Here is a 21,768-nt window from a genome sequence, read left to right on the forward strand (position 1 = left end):
AACGTGTTTGCAGGTCGGTATGTATCTGAGTAGCAAAATGATCACAATGTAGGTCATGTTTCAATCCTATGCACGCATGTTGTTTCTCAGAATCCAGATGTTACCTCGAACATAATATCCAGCGGCAGCGATGCATCATCGAGAGGGAAATAAATGTAAGCATAAAAACGGTTATATGCTATTATGGAACAATATTTTACGTTAAGATTGAAATCAAATAACATTAGATTTGATTTTACAATATGTATTTTTGATATCATCTAAAAGGGATCTTGTGTGATTTACAAAGGCACCATTTTTAGATCCAAAACCACTATCAATTTGTAAGGAAAACTAGAGTATTCTTCTCCCCTCTTCCTATCCTTTTATAGAATCGTTTAGACTGGAGGTTGATAGAGAAATTATAATCCCTCAACTGTGTCCTCTATGATATATATAATATACGTCTTTCAGTCCTTAGAAGTCATGTCTATTTATAGGCGAGAACATAGGATCTAGAATAAGTTATTAGGAGAGTTCCTCCCATCAAGGACATCCCCTAAGGAATCATAAAAGGGATCTCTGTGTGATTTGCAAAGGTATCGTTTTTAGATCCAAAATTGTTGTCAATTTTTCCTCAATTGTGTCCTCTATGAGATGTATAATATACGTCTTTCAGTCCCTAGAAGTCATGTCTATTTATACGCAAGAGCATAGGATCTAGAATAAGTTATTATGAGAGTTCTTCCCATCAAGGACATCCCCTAAGGAATCATACTATAATGGGCCACATAATTAAACATTCTTCCACTTGGCCCATTAATTGATAAGATATAAAAGATATTCAAAATAAATAAAATAAAATTTATTTAAAAATAATTTTAACTAATTGGATTCCAAAGAATTTTGAAAAAATATTTTATACATGACCATGAATTTTAAAAACAAGCCAATAAGTCTAATAAACATAATAATACGATATTAAGTTTAACTATCAATGCGAATCATAGCGGTTGTATATCATCAATGTCATACTCCATTTTATGTATCACAACATTATTAGTCTTTCCTAATATAGTCGAAGATGACCCATGTAATTTGTCTTGTCAAGACAATCCTATTATTACATTCAACTATAATATGCATAAACATAAATATAAACGAGATAACATAAATAAATAACTTTAAATATGCATCCACCTAAATATGTATTACCATATCTTTTATGGCTTGTTCACAAGCCTCATTTTAAGAACATATTTTTTAAATATTTTACACTATAAAACTTTAGTAAATTGATCAATAATCATCAAAGCGGCACTCAGGTTCTCAATTGACACTTATTATTTCTGGACTCTTTCTCTAACCACAAAGTACTTTATCTCAATATGCTTAGAACCACTAGAGTACTTGTCATTCTTAGAGAAGAAAACTACTATGGTGTTATCACAAAATATCTTTAATTAAGTCAACCACACCAAATCCTGAGATGAAATTTTACAGCTATAAAGCTTGATTTGTGGCTTTAAAGCATGTTACAAATTCGGTCTCCATTATTGATGATGCAATAAATGCTTATTTTGTACTTTTTCAAGAATTACCCTACTAGCTAACATGTATATAAATTCTGAAGTGGACTTCCTGCTATCGAGGCAATTTATAAAATCAGCATCTGAATATCCCGTCACTTCAAGCTGATCTAATCTTCTATATGTGAGCATATAATCTTTCGTCCCCTGTAGATATCTTATTAATTTCTTTGTAACTTTCCAATGTTTCATTCCTGAGTTGCTCTGATATCTACCCAGTATTACAACTACAAAACTAATATGTGGTCTTATAAATGTTTGAGCATATAATAGGCTTCTAACTACGCACATATAAGGAATATTCTTCATTTGATTTTTTCTAAGTCATTTTTCGAGCATTGGTTTTGACTGAATTTTTCACCTCTAGTAATAGGTATATCATTGGCTGAGAAAAACTGCATATTAAATCTCTTAAAGATATGATTAATATATTATTTCTAAGACAGTCCTAATAATCCTTGATATCTATCCCTGAATATCTCAATGCCAATAACATAGGTTGCCTTACTTATATTTAGATATATGCATTGATCAATAAGTATTTTTCTTAAATCCGAAGAAAGTAATGATATGATTGAACTTTATATACCATTATCTAGAAGCTTGTTTAAGGTCATAAATATATTTCTTAAGTTTACAAGCCCAAGTTTCTTTTCTTTTTTCTACGAATCATTTAGGTTATTCCATATATATTTTCTCATATAGATCCCTATTCGGAAATATTGTTTTCACATCCATCTAATGTAACTCAAGACATAATGAGCTATTAATGCCATGACGATTTTCAATGAATCCTTTCTAGAAATTAAAGAAAAAGTCTCGTTGTAATCAATGCCTTCTTTCTGATAAAATCCTTTGACCATAAGTATGGCTTTATATCGTTCGATGTTGCCTGCTGAATCATGTTTTGTCTTAAAGACTCGTTCACAACCGACTCTTTTATAATTATTGGATAATTCAACGAGTTTCCAGATATTATTCTGGACTATTGATTTTAACTCTTCTTTCATTGTATCATACCATTTTTCAGAATCGTTACTTTCTATAGCTTATGAAAACGATAAAGGGTCTCTTTTTACTCCTATATCATAATCTAATTTTTGTAGATATACCACGTAATCATTAAAAATGACATGTTTCCTTTTTCTTTGAGATCTTCTCATCATAACTACCAATTGTGATTATTCTACAAGATCATTAGCAGTGACATCAATGTCATGTGAGAGTTCATCAATGTTATTTGTTGTTCACTCTCGTCAATTCTCTTATTGATTTGAGAAATAATAATTTTTCGAATATGAGATGATACGAGAGAATTAACCTGAACATCCTCAATGTCAAAATTAATCATTCGAGATTTTTCACTCCCACTGATTTTATTATTTTCTAGGAATCTTGCATTACTAGATTTTACTATCCTCGTACTGAGACAATAAAATCTGTATCCCTTGGATTTTTTTAGATAACCAATAAAATATCAAAAAATAATTCTTGGATCCAATTTCATTTCATGTAGATTGAATACTCTTATCTCTATAGGATACCTCAAATATGTAAATGTCTTAAACTGTGCTTTCTACCGATTTATAACCCAAATATAGTTGATGAAACTGACTTATTAAGAATCTTGTTCAAGATGTATATAGTTATCCTAAGAGCTTCACCCACATTGACTTAGGTATAGTGGAATAACTCATCATGCTTTTAGCTATATTCACAATAGTACGATTTCACCTTTCAGCAACACCATTCTATTGTGGCACACCTGATAATGCATATTGAGCATAAATATCTTGTTGTTTTAGGAATCTATTAAAAGCACAAATATTCTGACCAGATTCATCATATTTGTCATAAAATTCACCACCCCTATTAGATTTGATAATTTTAACTTTTCTATCTAATTGTCTCTCGATCTCATTTATATACACTTCAAGAGTCTCAACGACCTGAGACTTTTCATGTATTAGATAAACATAGTCATATTTGGACAGATCATCTATAAATATGATGAAATACCTTTCTCTACTAAAACAAGAAATATGGAGTGGTCCGCAAATATCAGTATAAATAATCTCAAGGAGTTCTTTACTTATTGTGATATTTTTCTTTGTATGTTTAGTTTGCTTTCCCTTAATGCAATCTATACAAACACCAAAATAAGTGAAGTCTAAATATTCCAAAATATTATCCTTCACTAATCTTTTTATTCTTTTATTGGAGATATGCCACAATCGTTTATACCAAAATCTTTCATTATTGAAACTACGCTTCAATCCAACAATTGATTGCAAGGTTAATAATATCTTTGCAAACTCAATATTCAATTTAATTTTATACAAACCATCGTATAGAATTTCATAACTAACTTTTATTGAATCACAAAATATACTAAGTTTATCATTATCAAAAGAAAGACAATATCCTAACTCATCAATTCTAGATAGAGAGACTAAATTTCTAAAAATAATAAGAACATAACATGTGTCAACAAGATCCATTAGATGACCTATCTCTAAGCGTAAACGATAAGTCTCCACTGATATCACTTTCTCTTTAAGATGATTTCCCATGACGATGAATCTTTTATGTTCTTTTGGTTTTTGGATTGAAAGAAATCACTATATATTATTAGTAACATAAGTTGAAGTACTAGAATCAATCTACCAAGTATTAGAATGAACTTTTGTAATGTTTGATTCGAAACATACAAATGTCGAGTTTATACCTTTCTTTTCGAATCAAGTCTTGCGTTTAATGCAATCCTTTTTCACATGTCCTTTCTTGCCACAAAAGAAATACTTTATTGTAAAAACTTTTTTTATTAATCTATTTAATATTTTCAAACCCGACAAATTTCTTTGATGGATAATACTTCAAATTTTTTTTGTTTGTTACCAACTTCTTAAATAGTAGTCATGACATTATATAAGCTTTCTTGTTTTAATCTTAATTCTTCTTAAACACACATACTATTTAACCCATTCAAGTCTCACTTATCCTTATTTATATTATAGTGAATCTTGAATGGGCTAAACTGATAGAAAAGAGTTAAGAATGAACTGTACAAGGAAAGACTCATCAACATTCATGTCAAATGCTTTAAGTTTTACAGCCTTATCAACCATATTGAGGATGTGATCCTGAATTTCTCGAATGTCATCATACTTACCGTAGTCAGTTCTTTCATTAATATGTCAGCCAATGACTTATCAATAGATTTAAATATGTCTTCAATAACCTTTAAATATTCCTGTGCGCTAGTTGTAATCGGTAATGTAGTCTTTATGTTATTTACAATTATAACATTAAACTAAGCCTATCAAATATAAAATGACATTAATGCTTTGAGTTTTTAAAAATATAATGAACTATTAATATCATCTATATTTCACATTTGGGTGAAATATTGACATATTTAGTGTTCACTTAAGATCATCTATAGAGGACTGATACCATCCTTGTTGAATAGTATTGTTACCTTTAGGTATACAACCCTAAACTATAAGGATATTCAAAACAATATCATCATATCCCATCATATAATTATTTGAAATAGATTATCCCATGAGATTATCTAAATCTTTTAATTATGTGTGTCATTATGAATATTATTTTCTTAATATCATTTAGGACTAATTTCTTAATGTTATTTTATAAGTTATTGGTCTAGATCACTTGGTGGCTACAAGACCAATACAATAATTTAAAATATAATTTAAAATATCTTATAAATGATAAAATTTTTATTATAATTTATATCCAAAAGCCTATCATCTCAAGCCACTTTGATAGCTACAAGTTCGATAAAACTTAGAGAGATGAGTTACAAATAATATTAATTAAATTTCTTCAATTTAATTTATGCTAAACTATTGAATAATAGAATAATAACTATAATAATTATTAAATATTAATCAGTAAAAGAAAAAACTCATATAATAATCATGATAACATATAAATTATGCATTCATGTGCAAAATAAATATTATTTTATAATTTTAAATATACACATGTGAATAACTAAATGAATATCCAAGAACAATAATTGGATTTTATTTATCACACGTAAAAATATAATCAATAAGTCATATGAGAAAATTATAAAAGTAAACCATAATTTATTTTTTTTAATTAAAATTAAATCCAATCAAATAATCAAAATATAATCATGATCAAATTCAATCACAATTATAATAAATCATATTTATCAATTTTATAATTGAGGACATAAATTAGAATTTTTTAATTTCATAAGGGTAAAACTATAAATATGTTGACAAGACATAAATTGGAATTATGAGATTTGTAAAGGATAGAACTATCAAAATATTTAAAAAGTATTAATAAAATACATAAGGGCAAAGGTATAATTTAACCATAAGGAAACCCTAAGGCAAAATTATAATTTTACAAAAACCCTAATTTGCCTGTGTTGTCGTCGCCGCGTGTGCATGGCCCCCCTATAGCACTAACCCAACGCATGGCCTATGCTCGAGCACAGTTTGCCGCTTGGGCACGATCGTCGCGTGTGCACGCTATCGCCAGTGCCATTGCTTATGTACTTGTGCGCAATTGTTACTAGCGCTTGGCCATCGCTGACCGTGACCGTGGTATGTGCATGCGATTACCTATGTGGCTACTGATTGTGCGCACGGTTGTTGCGACATGCACGTTGCCCGATGCAACCACTACCACTAGCAAATTTGTTGGCCATACACAGTAAAGCCGACGGTAGCGTTGCATAGCGACCATTGTTGCTTCGCGATCATTAAAGATCACGTTTATAAGAAATTTAACATTACTCACAAAGAGGCAACATAATAGAATAGATAGAATACAGATCGATAAAATATGGATCATTCAAGCATGGCAAATCAGAAAACAACATATCTAAAGTATTTGATTTCAAGAACCTAGGCTTTAATACTAATTGTAAGCATACAAATTATTATATGCTATATATAATACAGAAACAATATTTTATATTAGGATTGAAATCAAATATATACCTTTTAATGTCATCTAAAATGGATATGTATGTGATCTGGAGAGAGAAACTGGAAAATCTCTATAGGTCCTAACTATTTATAGATAAGAGCAGAGAGTTTAAGATTAGTTATTAGGAGAATTCCTCTCATCAAAAATATTTCTTAAAAAAATTATTATAAAATATTTTTTTTTATTGAACAATATCTAACAACAAACTATCTCCAAGACGTTGAAACACTAAAGCCAGGGTCCAATAAGGTACAATGAATGGCACGGCGGGCGACGTGTGGAGAACAGGAGGTGTTCATGGTCTGTCTTCTCTAAGCGCTTGCACTTTGACAAGCTCCTCGGGAGCTAAATCACCACATACGGCGCATAATGGATGACCAGACATGAAGTCATGTAAACATCAAGGGGTTTCGGCCCACAAAGCAGTCTTTCCTAATTCATGAGGATATCCAATTAAGCCCACTACAGAATGAAGAAAACTCTCAAAATACGAGTCCGGATCGAAGCCCCAAAAGTTCATCACAATAAGCATGAACAAATGCTTCTGTTTTCAGGGATCCAGCGAGGTCACCTGCGCTGCAGGACGTGGGAGGATCCGTCTGCAAATCCTTGAGCTCCTTCAAGATCCGCTTCGAAGCTGGTTCGCCTGTAACCAGCCCCCGAATCGATCGGATCACAGCGAAAACACGAAGAAGAACAATCCGATTCCAAGAACAAACAAGAAATAGAGAGATCGAAGGAACCGCACTTGCAGGAATTCTCGGATCCTCCTCTCGAAAACGCGCTTCTTTCGGGGCGAAGGAAAGAGAGGAGGAGGTTTCGTTACAATAAACCTAATAAAGACGGTAGATTTATATTGCAAATTGCGAGTATAGTGCTATAATAATGGAGACATCATGACGGATACTGATGACCACAATGATGATGACGGATTTCATGATGCTGACGCTTTCAATAATTAATGACAGTGACAACAATTAATTTTTTTTCTATTTCTAAAATTATATACATTAATTCTCATCTCTAAAATATGGAAAACTTTGAAAAATTATATTTTTCTTTTTTATATATGACATTAATTCATGTCATATATAATTATGTTGTGAAAAAAAAGAAAAAAAAAAGTCCTGACAGCTGCAAAATATTGTGTGATCCCTAAATATTCATCAAACCAATCATTAGCAAGAGATGGATAACTTTAAACAATTTACAATAATTTCGATAAGCATTTGGGATCAATAAAATTGATAACAATTCAAGTTTCTCGACATCAAACAACACAAGTCAAACTACTGGGTTGACTCATTCAGGTCACACAGGTGTCTCGACCCTCAATTAAGCCAAATACATCTTCCGCAAGCTGAAACATTGTCGACAAACCCAAAGAATCTGAGCAGAGTAATGCTGCAACAATGAACCACACTAAGAAGAAGCATTGCAAGAGACTCGAGTGGTACACAATGAACTCGGCATAAACAGACTTTTGCTTCACTGGGGAGTCGATATGGTTCGTGCATCCTGTGCTGGTGTTGGTGCTGATCCCTCTGACCTGAATTCTGTTGAAGGTCGGTTGCCGCTGTCAAACCTTCTTACTCCTTCGATCATTCTCACCACTTCTGGCATCTTGGGTCTCCGTTCGGGCATCCTCGAGACACAGTTCATTGCGATCTGAAGCATCTCCACCATCTCCTCTTCGATGTTGGGATACCTCATCAGCTCCACGTCAAACACCTCCGCAGTCCATTCTTCACGAACAACAGAATGAACCCAGCGGACGAGATGAATTACCTCATCACCACCACCCACTACCCGAATGGGGGATTTCCCTGTGAGCAGCTCGAGCAATAGCACCCCAAAACTGTAGACATCAGAAGCTTGTGATGCTTTTCTTGTATCAACCACCTCAGGTGCACGGTAACCTGCAGTGCGAGACACAGGTGGGACCATTGGGTTAATGATGGATGGCAAGCCCAGGTCAGCGACACAACCATATTGCTGGTTGCTAAGGAAAACATTGGATGATTTGATGTTCCCATGGACAAGCTTCCCATTGTTTTCGATGTGAATGCGTGCAATTCCTCTTGCAGCTCCGAGTGCTATCTTTAGCCTAGTTTCCCAGTCCAAAGGGATCCTGTCCTGCCCTCTTTTCCCTGCAAAATGTGACACGGATACTAAAGCATGTTATGCTACAGTTTGGCCGATCCATCTTTTAAAGCAAAGATGCATTATCTTATGAAGCTCATTATGGAATATACAGCTAATCGCAATGGCAAAAAGACATATAACATAAGCTCTTTTAGAGTTTTGAACTATGTTCTATTACCAATATCTAGACATCAAGTATTACAACTAGATCTTGGATTAGATAGTGAGTTAAATCTTATAGCTAACCAAGAATCAACACCCATCTCTGTATTCATACACTCCCACGCACCCTCTGCTCTAAGATGCCCAACAAACAATAGAAAAGAGGCAGAGATAACATTTAGAGGTTTTCTAATAAATGTATACTTGTAGGTCTGGAATATTACCTTAATTGCAGAAAAGGAGAAAAGTATCATAATCTCAAATCCTTTTCACATGTCAGCTCTAATGTATTCGGTACTTTATTTACTGTGATATATCAAATACTTTATCCTTAACTTCTAATCAACGGTAAGATGTTGAAATCCCTGGGAAGGTTTACAGCACAGTAAAGCTACTATGTTGCTTGGCTTCATTTTAGACTTCCAAGATCACATCTTTCTCCCACATCATAGAAAAAGGCAAGCAAAAACAGATGGTGACATTTGCGTAACATCTCTGGAACTCTTACATCAAGCTGGTGGAAAACCACTAAAGCAGAATATGATCATTAAAGCTAAAACAAAGTAGCAGATGATACATATATTATTATAGGACTAAAGCACATTTTTAAAGTATATGGAGCTTAATGCTCCCGGGCAAGCCTTCTATTAGACCACCTTTAGGGGGAAAAGATCAGGTAGTAGCCTAAAATAACAAAGTCTAAGGTACGCAAAGAGTATCAGATGAACTCAGAAATCATGCAATTCAGTAACTTTAACATATCATGGTAATTGAACTCTGAAATCTGATTCTGAAACTCATAGTCCCTAATAGAGCCGGTAGCTCTCAATTATGCAAATTACCATCAAACTACTCCTTGAAAAGCAACAATTCTACCAACTAAGCAGTCTAAAAGAATTGAAGGAGCAATAGAAAAAGAATCGATACCATGTAACAAAGAAAAGACACTCCCTTGGCTGTAATAGTCATACACCATAAGCTTCTCATCTTTGGAGTAGTAATATGCCTTCAGCTCGACCACATTCTCATGCTTTATCCTCCCCACTACCTCCATCTGCTGCTCAAACTCTTTCTTCCCAACACCAGCCTCCTTCAGCCGTTTCACCACCACTGTCGTCGAATCCTCCAGCACTGCTTTATAAGCAGTCCCAAATGACCCCTTCCCCAAAACCTCAGCAGAAGCCCTCAGCAAATCCTCTAAATCAAAAGCAAAGGGACAGCCCTCAAAGAACACAAGCCGGTTGTTCGCGTCCTGACTTCCTGTCACGGCCTTCTCTGGTGACCGGTACCCTTTTGACCCTTTTCCTGAGACGAAACTCTCTTCTCTTCCTCTTGAGCAGCAAAGATAGAGAAATAGCGCAAGCATCACAAAGAGCAAGACACATCCGCCGACTGCAATCCCAAGAATTGCTGATTCACTCAACTTCCTCATGGTTATTGCACGCGGAACCTGCGACGGAGATGGGGGCAGTGGCGGCGGCGCCGGCGTTGATGATGGGATCAAAGGGTATATTGGCGACAAATCATTGCCGGAAAATGATGAATTTGGAAATCTTTGAAGGGACTTGGGAATTGTACCGTTGAGGTGGTTATGGGAGAGATTAAGAAACAGGAGGTTTGGGAGCTCAAGATCTGGAATTTGGCCAGATAACGAGTTGTTAGAGAGGTTTAGAGCACTGAGTTGAGTTAAATTGGAGACAGAAGCTGGGATGCTCCCGTTGAAGTCATTGAAGGAGAGATCGAGGGCCGTGAGGTTCTTCCACGGCGAGAAATCCGACGGCAGGCTGCCGGAGAAGCTGTTGAACTGTAGGTGGAGGCCGGTTAAGGTGGTGAGGTTGGCGAAGTCGGCCGGGAAGGGACCGGAGAGACTGTTGGACCGGAGGCTCAGGATCCGGAGGGCGGAGAGGCGGCTGAGGGTGTTGGGTGGGATCGGGCCGCTGAATCCGATCCCCGGGAGGCGGACGGCAATGACGCGGGAGTCGTCAGCGCTGCAGGTGACACCCGTCCAGCTGCTGCAAACGTCAGTGGCCCGGCGCCAATTGAGGCCGCGGCCGTGGGGGGTGGCAGTGAGGAAGTCGAGCAACGCCTGCTTGTCCTTCGCCAGGCTGCCGGCGCCGGCTCCAGCGAAGGAAATCGCCAACCAGAGGACGAAAACCGCCGAAAACATTCGATTTGGACGCATATCTCGCCCTAGAATCATGAATCCCCTTGAAAGCACTATAAGATCTCAACTGTATGGCATATTCCTCTTCAAGAACCCAACTTTTCCGCTACGAAAACGCGAACATACAAAAAGAAGTAAGCCTTAACTGCGGAACACTGTGTTCGACTCAAAGAAGTTACAAAAAGCTTCAAGATTTCCTCACCTCAGCAGGAGAGGAACACGAGGTTGGGATCGGAGGAAGATCTAGGGATAGGACACGGGGAAGGAAAGGAAGAGGAGGTAGCCGTTAAGAAGGAGCGAAAAGAGGACAAGGCGTAGCGGAGACGAGAGCAGCGCCTGGATTTTGCTTAAAAGATGGGCGTCCCAAGCGCTCGCCCACCGCGGGAGGCACTGAATGCAATCATTTACTCACCGAACTGCAAGCACCTTCGGCGGCAGAGAAAAGCAAGAGAGAGCAAAGGGGGCGAAGCAGCGTTAATGTGGAGCATTATTGCTCATAAGAAGGGGGTAAAACCAGAAAAAATCTTCGCCAGAGAGAGAGAGAGAACCAAACCTCGGGAAATGGATCCGCCTCCGACGAGGTGGAGAAGCAAGTGGAGAGCGGCGAACGGATCGGCTCTTCGTGTTTTTATCCACGTTACTGGTGGCGGTAAAACTCAGAGAGAGAGAGAGAGGGAGAGGGGTGGGTTGGGGGCGTGTGGGGAAGGGGGGGGGAAATATGGGCGCGAGTCATTTCAAGAACGATGCCGTACCTTGGCGATTGGATGTGGAGAAGGAACCCACAAAGGGACCCACCCCTGGATCGATCTCTAATCCATCTACAAGGCAGGTAGGCGGGATGAGTAACCGCAACGGTAAAAAAAGGCATGGTTTGAATTTATTTGTCCTTTTTGGCCAATTGCCCTTTGAATTTTCGATATTACCTATTCATCCCTCCGCACATCCAATTATATATCCCCGTCCGTTTATTCATAAATAACAATTATAATTAACTCTATTAATTAAAATACTTATGTATAAATAATGTGATTTTAAGATATCTTTAGGTTTCTTGAGATGGCGGTTTCTTTGGGGGTTTGGATTTGAACAAAGGCTGTGAGAAAGTGATCTTGGAGGTGACTTTTGCAGTGCTGACTCTCAGTACTTTTTCCTTCTACGAGAAGAAGAAGGAAACACCACTGTTTCCTTATCATCGCACGTACATGAAGCTGTTGAGCTCATGGCGATGATGGTAAGCTTGTCGTGGTGGTGTCGGTTCATCTAATTGGATGCATCACCTTCTATGGAGATTTGGTGTTCACCTTGCATGCATGATATGAGATGCTGCAACCTCTTCATTCCTCATCTCCATTGATCAAGCAAGCTCTTGAATACTGTTCAGTGTGTGAGACAGACTGCAAATTTGCTTCTCTTGCCGATCAGAGAAGGATTCATGCTCCAGGAGAATGAATGAGCATTACCCATGCTGGAAAATTCCTTCTCCTTGGCCTCTGGTCTGTCTTTATCTTCAGCATCTGCCTGCCTCACTTTAATACACACTGATACCAACAAATCCCTGCAGCATTAACTCTCGGGGACCATCTACCACACAGCCATGCTCCTGATGCTGATGAGCTGGGGTTTGGGTGGTAGCTCGGCTTGTGTTGGCCATGGAGGTAATTGGCTCGAAGGTGATAGGGAAATGGAAAGCTTCCATCTTCCCCCCCCACTCTCCTCTGTTGTACATCATACTCTTGCCACCGTTTGGAACAGTTCTACACCGGAAGGTGTGGAGAAAGGAAGAAAACTATTTGATTACCACTGGTAGATCTGTGCAATGGTGTCTCACCATTTGACTGGCCACTATATGACAGGAAACCCTTTGCTGGAGATCAAACCATGGTTAATGTACTTCTTATGCCAATACTTTATGGTACATCATCGAGCATCACTGTTGTGTGTTGATAGATTCTAAAGTTCAGATTCTGCTGCACCTGCCTTGGCTTCAAACTATTATCTGTAGCCATTATGTCAGTAGTTGCACCAGTGGGGATTCTCTCTCTCTCTCTCTCTTTCTTTCTTTATGTTCCATCATGCTATAAATTATCATGGTGAATGAAAAGGGTGAGAGCGACAAGATGCAACACCTACACTTTTTCCAAGGATCATCTCAGCCTCTAAAGATTGCTCACTTGAGCATTGCACACAAGATATCACCATCTCATACAAGGTTTTGAGGTTGGAAGTTGAGTCAACCCTGACATGACCAAAGAGTAGCAGCAGATGCATCAAGGATTAAGATCTTTCCGTGTGGGGTGATGCTGTCAGCTCAATCTCGGGATCGGTCACTGTGGGCGAGCAGTCTAACTACTACATCACACTGTCGAACATATGATCGATGGTGTTGCTCCATTTGGCTCCATTGTTGCTTGGACATGGATTTGGAGGCCTCCCCACGACAGTGGATGACTGTGTCAGAGCAGGATAAAAGCAATCAAGTCAAAACCTCAAGATCCAACTCCTTGTTGGATCATCTGCAACTTGTTCTTGTGATGTATAGGCATTTTATGTGATGCCAGCAGGGGAAGGTAGGCCAATCAGAGCACTCATGTCAGACTGCATTCTGTGAAGGGATGAAAGGTTGAAAGAGCAGATTTTGCCTGCCATCACTCTGCAGGCAACACTGCAAGCTCTGAGATGCAGTGTTCATCTCTGGATTAAGCAGTCACCAGCATCCCAGATGGTAAGAAATTTTCTGTTTTCCTGTCATTGGGTTAGATTTCAGAAGCTACAAACCACAGCAAGATGCAGACAGATGCATTGATATGATGGCAATGACTTGTCATTCTTCTGCCCATCCTATAAACCTTGGGTTGCAGAAAGACAAAAGAAAGGGGACAATTTAGCTCCTGTAATCCACATGTCCAATCTAGGCACCAACACAAGCTGTTCACAAGGCATTACTAAATTGCATTATGCATCAAAGGTAGGGGAATATTTACCATAAAGAAAGTCCATGCTTCACAAAGACAATGAATCAAACAACTTAAGTGGCACACTTTTGTTGATGGTTGTTACTTCATCTCCACCAAATATTGTCTATTGGTGCCGCAGCTTACTGAACTATCACTTTTACAGTCAACACATCATCTATCCAAACTGTTTGAAACTTTAACTTAAGGTGTCCTGTTGACCTAATCATGCATTGAACAGATATCTAACTGTTTACACAAACCATGTGGATTTTGTATGACTTTTTGCTTACCTCATTCTGCAGCCTGATGACTTTGCCCAGCAATCTGAGCAAAGTCCAACTGTTCCACAGATTGGGTTATAAGATGTTTTGAGCTGGAATCCTCTGATGCATTGGGGACTCCTGTGCAGGATTTAAGCTGTCCAACAATTCCATGGCAGTGGCCAGACATTTATGTGCCCACCTTGCCTCCTAAAATATTAGCAAAAAAGCAGGTAGACAAATAACATTCATTGTGTCAAATGGTTGTTTAAGTCATGATGATGAAACAAATGCATCATACACTCATTTTGGCTGAGTATCTTCTTTACATCAGCTTCTAGTTGAAGGTGTAAATGAAAACATAAGGTGTAAAACTGGCTTTAAAGTTCCTGTGTTTCTTTTGATCATACTACATTCCTACAGTCCTTGGTTTGCAATCTATGCCTTTTCCTTTGATACATTTGGGATAACTGTTATAAGATCCTTTAATTCTGCTTCAATATTGTTGGATCCTATATGAATCTGACTGACTACATATTTCTATAAGCTCTATTCTAATTTGTTCTCTCCTGCAGTATTTGACATAGTGGTCCACTTTTGAGGTCACCTGAGACATATCCAGTTGAACCAAATCCAATAAAACCAAGAAGACGGTTGAGCCACACCAGGAAAAAGAAAAAGGGAACTGAGAACTCAGAATTCAACAGAAGCAGACTTCAATTCAAGATTAGACATCAAGTGCAGTGGAGTTGGATGACAATGACAGAGATGGCAGGTCACAATCGACGGAAGCATCTTTCTTCTTTCCGATGGAAAAATCAAGGAAAACTTCCATTCAAGCAGTATCCGTACATCACTTGCAAGTACACATCACCCATATCTGTTTGTAATGCATCATCTCTCTTCTTGATTGGTGTTGAAGGAGACCTTTGCGCTTGCTTTGATGGATCAGAGGGGGGAGCAGAGAAGACAGTCTCTGAATGTTTCCATCCTTTTCACGTCGTTTCACTGGGAAAAGTCATGGGCAATGGACAGAGTGCCTTGTCGTTTGCATTCCTGTAAATTACACCACGATCAATATTGATATATGAGGATTCTAATTGTTATGTGAATGATGAAAAGATCATGAATTCTTGCATGAATTAAGAATTCCATATACACAAATTAGGTTGGAACTCCACACCAAACTCGGATTTCTGTGACACAGACTTGACTATACTTCCATGAGGCGTGTAGAAAAATCAGACATTTACAGGGTCAGATTTCTTGACCTCCTTGATATATAACATTTTACTGTTATCATTACAGCATATGGCATTTTACTCCTCCAAGAAATGACAACCTTGACTTCCATGAGATGTAAACTTTAATCCAACAATCAAGAGAACTTGTACTACTGCAGGGAAGGAGGTTGAGGCTGCTTGATGGTCAAATCAGCTCCCTACCAAAGGGTGCCGTCGATGAAGAAGAGGCTATCCTTGCTAATAAAGGAAGCCCACGGTATGGCAAACAGGTTCCTGTAGCCCACGGCCTTCACACCTGTGAAAGCCTAGAAGCCTTTGTATTTGCTCACAAATGCTCCTGATGGCTTCGATGTTGTGGCAAACTTGCATTCTACTGTAAAGCTGATCCAACCTCCACTTCCAGAGTTACAAAATATGTAAAAAGTTTTGCATATGGATTGTGTTTCTTGCCTCTAAATGTTGACACACTTGGTTGTGTCCCTGAAACTATTAGCAAAGAAATCCTTAGCTGCATCGGTTAAAAGCTGGACTGCCGAGGCCATTGAAATGCTACAAGGGAGATCCAGATAGAGTAATGCAGATTCTGTCGTCATAGGCAAGCTTCTAAGATACTGACTACAATACCGCATGCAAGAAACAACCTCGAGCTTATCCACAGCCCATCAACACATCCAGGAGGGTCGGAGAGGTAGTTGAAATGCTTCTGCTGATTATAAAGCCTAAAAGGTCCATGAGAGCAGCTTCCTCTGCTTAAAATGACACAAGAAAGAAAAAAAAAAGGATTAAGATGCTTCTCCTGCAATTAATGTAAGATGGGATGTTGAAATTTGAAAACAACTCTTCCACCCTAGGTCATATATTCTTCTTCAAAACTTACTAAAACATTAAAGTGCAGTTACACTTGCACCAAATAACACTAAGTATAAATTGTTCTACTATTACCTGATGCTTCAATTCTTAGGGTTGCAAGCCACCAATTGGATTCTTTCATGCCATTTGAAAAAAAAAAAAAACTAATAGTGAAAGATATGCAAAGACGAAATAGGTTTCAATGATTATAATAAAAAACAAGCAAGTATACTTTAAAGTGCAGTTACTAAAACCCTTGGTCATGTATCCTTCTTCAAAACTTGCTAAAACATTAAAGTGCAGTTACACTTGCAGCAAATAACACCAGGTAAAACTGTTCTGAGATTACCTAATGCATTAATTCTTAGGGTTACATGCTGGATTCTTTCAGGCCATTTGAAAAAAAAAAACTAATAGTCGAAGATATGAAAAGAAGAAAATAGGTTTCAATTATTATAATAAAAAACAAGCAAGTATGACAGCAGGTGGTAGTAATGCTTCTAACCTTATAGAAGAATGGGCTATTTGCAGCCAGTATGGCAGAACTAATGTAAACGGATTTAACTCTAAGGATATGAGAAGAACCCACACTTAATGAGTTGGTAATTTGTGAATCATCACCTGTAGATTATTAGAAGCAGTCAAATGACAAATAACATAACTGTGATAACAGAGTAAGTCCATCAAGAAATCAATTGTCCATCAAAGAACTCGTAATAAGTTAAAATGCTCCTTTTAATTTTCTCAAAAGTTAATTGGAATGATTCTTTTTAATCAGGTCAGCATTTCCATGTCGTTCGATCGACTCTAGAAGAAAAAAAATGACTATCCAGGCTTCAGCTAGACATTGACACTCGTATTATTTTAGTAGAGAATGTGTCTAGTGAAACATCCTCTAGAAATAGACTGTTTTCTAAGGTCATTAGAAATGGATAGAATCATGGTATCGGCTGATCGGTTGTGTCTCTACACCAGGATAAGATATAGCGGATGATTGGATAAGTTACAAGCTATGACCATACCAATTAATAAAAAATTCTTATTATCCCAATTTATAAATGCAGGGATAGGTTCTCAGTGACATCATGTTAAATTTTCATCTATGAACAAACTCCCATTTTGAGCTACACTGCACATCTAGGTTGTGGAAGCTATGGTGTTACCTAGGTAAGGATATTCTGTTGAGAGCTTTTGCACTGATGCCTCCCCATGTCTGATAGATTTGCCAGGCTTGGTGCATGCGATCTTTTATTCTGATCTTTTTGTAGGCAAGTAGCTGAGTTGATCTCACATTGTTTCTTTGAGTGTTCCTTTGCATATGAGTTGTGGAACCTAATTAAATAGAGACTGGGTGTGCATTTTCTTCCTTTCAAGCTTGGCATGTGGGGGAATGGATTAATGAGGGTGTGCAGACTAGGGGTTTTCCTCAGCTGTTATTTGGGGCTGTCCTTGCTACTGTCTTGTGATGGTTGTGGAGGGTGAGAAATGAGATTCTATTCCAGAATGGATTAATGAGGGTGTGCAGACTAGGGGTTTTCCTCAGCTGTTATTTGGGGCTGTCCTTGCTACTGTCTTGTGATGGTTGTGGAGGGTGAGAAATGAGATTCTATTCCAGAATAAGATTATTTCTGTGAATGGAATTTTCTATAAAGTTGTTGCTTTGGTGTTGGCTTATGACATGGCCAAGCAGCCTGATGGCTGTGAGCAAGAGCAAGATCATTGGTGGATGTCTTGGAGTAGACCACAAATAGGTTGGGTCAAGGTTAATTGTGATGGATCCTGCGGACATGGAGTTAGGAGGTTTGGGGTTCCTTTTAAGAATTGATACTGGTGATCCCGTGTTTGCTGGATGTAGGTGTGCTGAAGAAAGGGGCGTTCTCTACTGTAAAACTGTGACAGTGCAGGTTGGACTTAAGATTGTGGAAATAAGATGGTGTCAAGTTGATACATGTAGAATCGGATTCCCAGATGCTGGTTCAGGTCCTCAACAAGTTTGTACCTGCTCCTTGGCATTGCGGAAATCGATTGAAGATATCTGGCATATATGGAAGTTTTTTTAATCCTTCTTAATCACTCATGTATATAGAGAAGAAAATAAATCTGCTAATTGATTAGCCAATCATGCTAGGCTAACTAAGATTTTATCTTTTTGGAGAGGCCTCCCAGTTGGTATGTCTTTTGTGCTCTGACCTACAGAGCTCTTTTTTACCTCAGGTGTTTAGTTAATATATTCTATATCTTTTCCTAATAAAAAAAAAAGCTAAACTACCAATCTAGGCCCATATCTTTTCATCTTATACCCAGATTTTCCAAGTCAACTTGTCCAACTCTGTTCCCTGTGACCAAAAGTGACTTGCTGTGGTTGATTGAACTGCTAACACTTTTTCCAAACATCTTCAACATGTAGCATGACTTTTATCATAGCCCACTTACATAATTGCCTAATAAGAGACATGCTACTAGGTGTACACAAAATACACACTCCATTTCAATCAACTTTGTGTTATATTAAAATATAAAAAAACGCACACCCCTTTGGACAATATGTGGATTTTTTTCACTACATTTGGCAACCAATCTATAGTTTTTTTAGACTTTCTTATCACATAACCCTTATGACAAAATTTATTGGTAGTTTTAACTTAAAGTTTACATGTCGTCTAGATTAAATACTTCAAATCCTTAAGATTGTGTCCCCCGTCCAATCTACACAGTTGATACCTTTCCCAAGTGGGTAAGTTACGAACAAACAGTTCTCAAGATATGATACTAGTACTGTGGCAGCTAAATTGAGCACTAGCAACATGAATCCTAGATACCTAGACACCAAAATTATTTCTTTTGTGTGTGTGGCAGCTAAACTTGGACGATTGATGGACCTCGCAAACGGAAGAGCACCAAAGGTCAGAAAGCCCGTTTATTTTTGTTGTCGATCGTTTGCATATTGTATTGATAGTTCATCCTAGAGCAGAAGTCCAGTAATTTACCAAAACATATCGATCCAATTAGAAATAGATCATATAATGGAACGAAGAAACGAAATAAAGAAAATAAGGCAAGGAATAATAATCCAAGGCAGCCCAGAAGGCTGAGTCAGAGATAACTAAAGACGAGCCGGAAGGGGGCTCCCTCTCACCATTCTCCTTCGCGCCGCCGTCCCTCCGTTCGAGGTGGCCGGCCCCGCCATGATCTCGATCTGAAGCACGCGGCCGGAGACGTTGCTGGAGTCGAATGCGAACTCGAAGCTGTGGTCGCCGCCGGGGAAGGCCTGGTCGGGATCCATGCCTATCGTCGCTGTGACTCGGTTCTCCAGGATATCGGCGCCGCCTCAAGGCCACGACCGAGAAGGGATAAAGAAACGGCGGACTCGATGCCACAAGAAGAAAGAGAGAGAGAGAGAGAGAAACGCCAAGCCCTCGTTTTATACGTAGGGGAGGAGTATAAATTATTATTATGTTAGATAATTCGAGAATTAAGTAGCTAATGCTTAACTAATTAATATCATTTAATCTAATGATCGTTGTAAACAACGGAATAATAACCATAGATTATAGCAGGTGGTTTCTTTTTGAACCTAATAAGTTCTCCACGTGTAAGTCTAAACCGCCGCGTTTACCTGTTTTGTCATTGGAGAAAATACTGGGACCCACTAGTAGTATATATATATGTGTGTATTTAGCATCCAAAACTAACAGATTAATATGATTAAATATCAAAATTAGTGAGGAGATGGGATGATATTAACAGTAATATGGCAGTATGCATCACCAAATCATAGCTTCTATACACGTAGAGTTATTCTGTACACTTCAACTGGATCAAAAGCAAATGATAGATGGAAGCTCCATCTTTAGGTCCTCTTGCTTGAGTTGGTGACTGGCTTCCGGCTCTTCTGCAGCATGCAGGATGACGCAAGAACCCTAATGCAGAAATAGTTGAGTCGTTGATGTGGTTGAAACTGCAGCAAATAAATGGACGAAGCCAATCTCTTCTACTTCACGAGACCTGTCAAATTATGGTGCCAAAGCCAGCAACTACTGCAGCTGTACGTGCATCATTTATATCCGATAACATTCTTATCAAAACATTAACGTGTACATGTATTAGCTTTGAAACTAGTAGAACAGTTGCTATTGCCAATGTTTCCATCGATTGAAGTGTAAGTTTACTCTTCATCTATCTTTGTTGAACTTCTACTTTGTATACGTGATTATGTTCGAGTGTTTACAACATATTTCTTCAGATATCTTTCCCGACAATCTTTATGATGTGAGATGATGCTGAAAGATAGCAGCATAGTTCAGTAGCATGAACTCTATCTAGAGAGAGAGAGAGAGAGAGAGAGAGAGAGAGAGAGAGAGAGAGAGAGGAGCTCCCTTCAATCCAAGCATGAGAAGAAGGAAGGAAGGTCGTCTCCTGGCGCATGCTCACCACTGTGGTGCAGGGAGTTGCACCGCAAAGGTATGCATGAACCAGCAGCCGGATGTGCCCTCTTCCCCTCGTAGATTGGACTGAAGAGAGCTCCTTGAACTTCCCATATACCTTCACCCACCACTCCAAGTGCTCCTCCGAGAGCTTGTGTCCGAAGAATAAGGTGCGGCGATGATGGCCTTAAATAGGCTCCAAATCGGGAAGATGGCGACAGGTAATGATCTAACGCCAACTGTAGCCTGATGCGGGCTGCCATGGAGGAGGCCGGAGGAGAAATGCATCTCTCGGTTGTCGAGCTCGTAGTCACGTGAATTTGGATTTATATATTGGGGAAAGCGAGGGGGCATCTTGCTGTAGTTCTCTTTCCGTAGCTTGTCTTTGTCATCTAATAATGGGAATCTCATGCACAGGTTGGGCTCCCGACTTGCTTTGGCATCTCCCTTCTGCACCTGCACACCATCTTTGTTCGAGCTTTGGTTGGCAGAAGGGCAGCATCTTCGTGAGCTTTTATCGTGAGGGCTTTTGGAGGGAGAATGAGCAAGTGATCGGATTAAAGAAATGGGAACTCAGGCTTGATGATGAAGCTGCTGCATCATTTCTGACGCTTGTGATGTTTGAGTGTGCGAGGACCCTTCTCTTCTCTAACAATGCACACTCTCCTTCGACATGATCACATCCTGATGACGCAGACATGCATGTCGAGTTCTACAGTCAAATCAACGATCATGTTCTTCCCTTGCTATAGCCCTCTTGGTGCAAAAGAATGATTCTTCCTGCACCATCACAACCTGCAAATGCCAATAATAAACGAACATATATTCAAAGGCAAGTAGATAAGCAGATTACTTTATGGATGGAAAGTCGGATCGCCTGGAGGCCTCCAAGAAAAGTTCATTCTTAGCATGGAAGCAATCACCAAACAAGACTTGTTTTCAGTTACCAAGAAGAAGCATATATCCCCACCATATATAAGTAAGAAAAACTTGCTTT

The 21,768-nt window shown here is 38.5% G+C and overlaps 1 protein-coding gene and 2 long non-coding RNA genes across 7 annotated transcripts; all 3 read right to left on the reverse strand.

Annotated features, from left to right (window-relative positions):
* Nucleotides 1-6,961: 6,961 nt before the first annotated feature.
* LOC135679935 (uncharacterized) lies at nucleotides 6,962-7,392 on the reverse strand. The gene is made up of 2 exons (XR_010515371.1): nucleotides 7,318-7,392; nucleotides 6,962-7,215 (listed from the first exon to the last, which is right to left on the reverse strand). It is a non-coding gene; the product is annotated as an uncharacterized LOC135679935 (long non-coding RNA).
* Nucleotides 7,393-7,758: 366 nt separating this feature from the next.
* On the reverse strand, nucleotides 7,759-11,730 carry LOC135583663 (probable inactive receptor kinase At4g23740). Of its 4 annotated transcripts, none has more exons than XM_065191961.1 (4): nucleotides 11,594-11,726; nucleotides 11,243-11,466; nucleotides 9,804-11,146; nucleotides 7,759-8,719 (listed from the first exon to the last, which is right to left on the reverse strand). In XM_065191961.1, the coding sequence occupies exons 3-4, from the start codon at nucleotides 11,074-11,076 to the stop codon at nucleotides 8,058-8,060; spliced, it is 1,935 nt and encodes a 644-aa protein (XP_065048033.1). In that variant the 5' UTR covers nucleotides 11,077-11,146; nucleotides 11,243-11,466; nucleotides 11,594-11,726; the 3' UTR covers nucleotides 7,759-8,057. The 4 variants fall into 4 exon arrangements, with proteins under 4 accessions (XP_065048033.1, XP_065048034.1, XP_065048035.1 ...); XM_065191962.1 differs by having other exon boundaries at nucleotides 11,243-11,456; nucleotides 11,594-11,708; XM_065191963.1 differs by lacking the exon at nucleotides 11,243-11,466 and having other exon boundaries at nucleotides 11,594-11,730.
* A 3,757-nt stretch (nucleotides 11,731-15,487) lies between these two features.
* Nucleotides 15,488-21,513, reverse strand: LOC108953323 (uncharacterized). Of its 2 annotated transcripts, XR_001978952.2 has the most exons (3): nucleotides 19,484-21,225; nucleotides 16,853-16,968; nucleotides 15,488-16,244 (listed from the first exon to the last, which is right to left on the reverse strand). It is a non-coding gene; the product is annotated as an uncharacterized LOC108953323 (long non-coding RNA). The 2 variants fall into 2 exon arrangements; XR_001978951.2 differs by lacking the exon at nucleotides 16,853-16,968 and having other exon boundaries at nucleotides 19,484-21,513.
* Between the last annotated feature and the right edge of the window lie 255 nt (nucleotides 21,514-21,768).

Source organism: Musa acuminata, chromosome BXJ1-7 (assembly GCF_036884655.1).
Source record: "Musa acuminata AAA Group cultivar baxijiao chromosome BXJ1-7, Cavendish_Baxijiao_AAA, whole genome shotgun sequence".
NCBI classification, from domain to species: domain Eukaryota; kingdom Viridiplantae; phylum Streptophyta; class Magnoliopsida; order Zingiberales; family Musaceae; genus Musa; species Musa acuminata.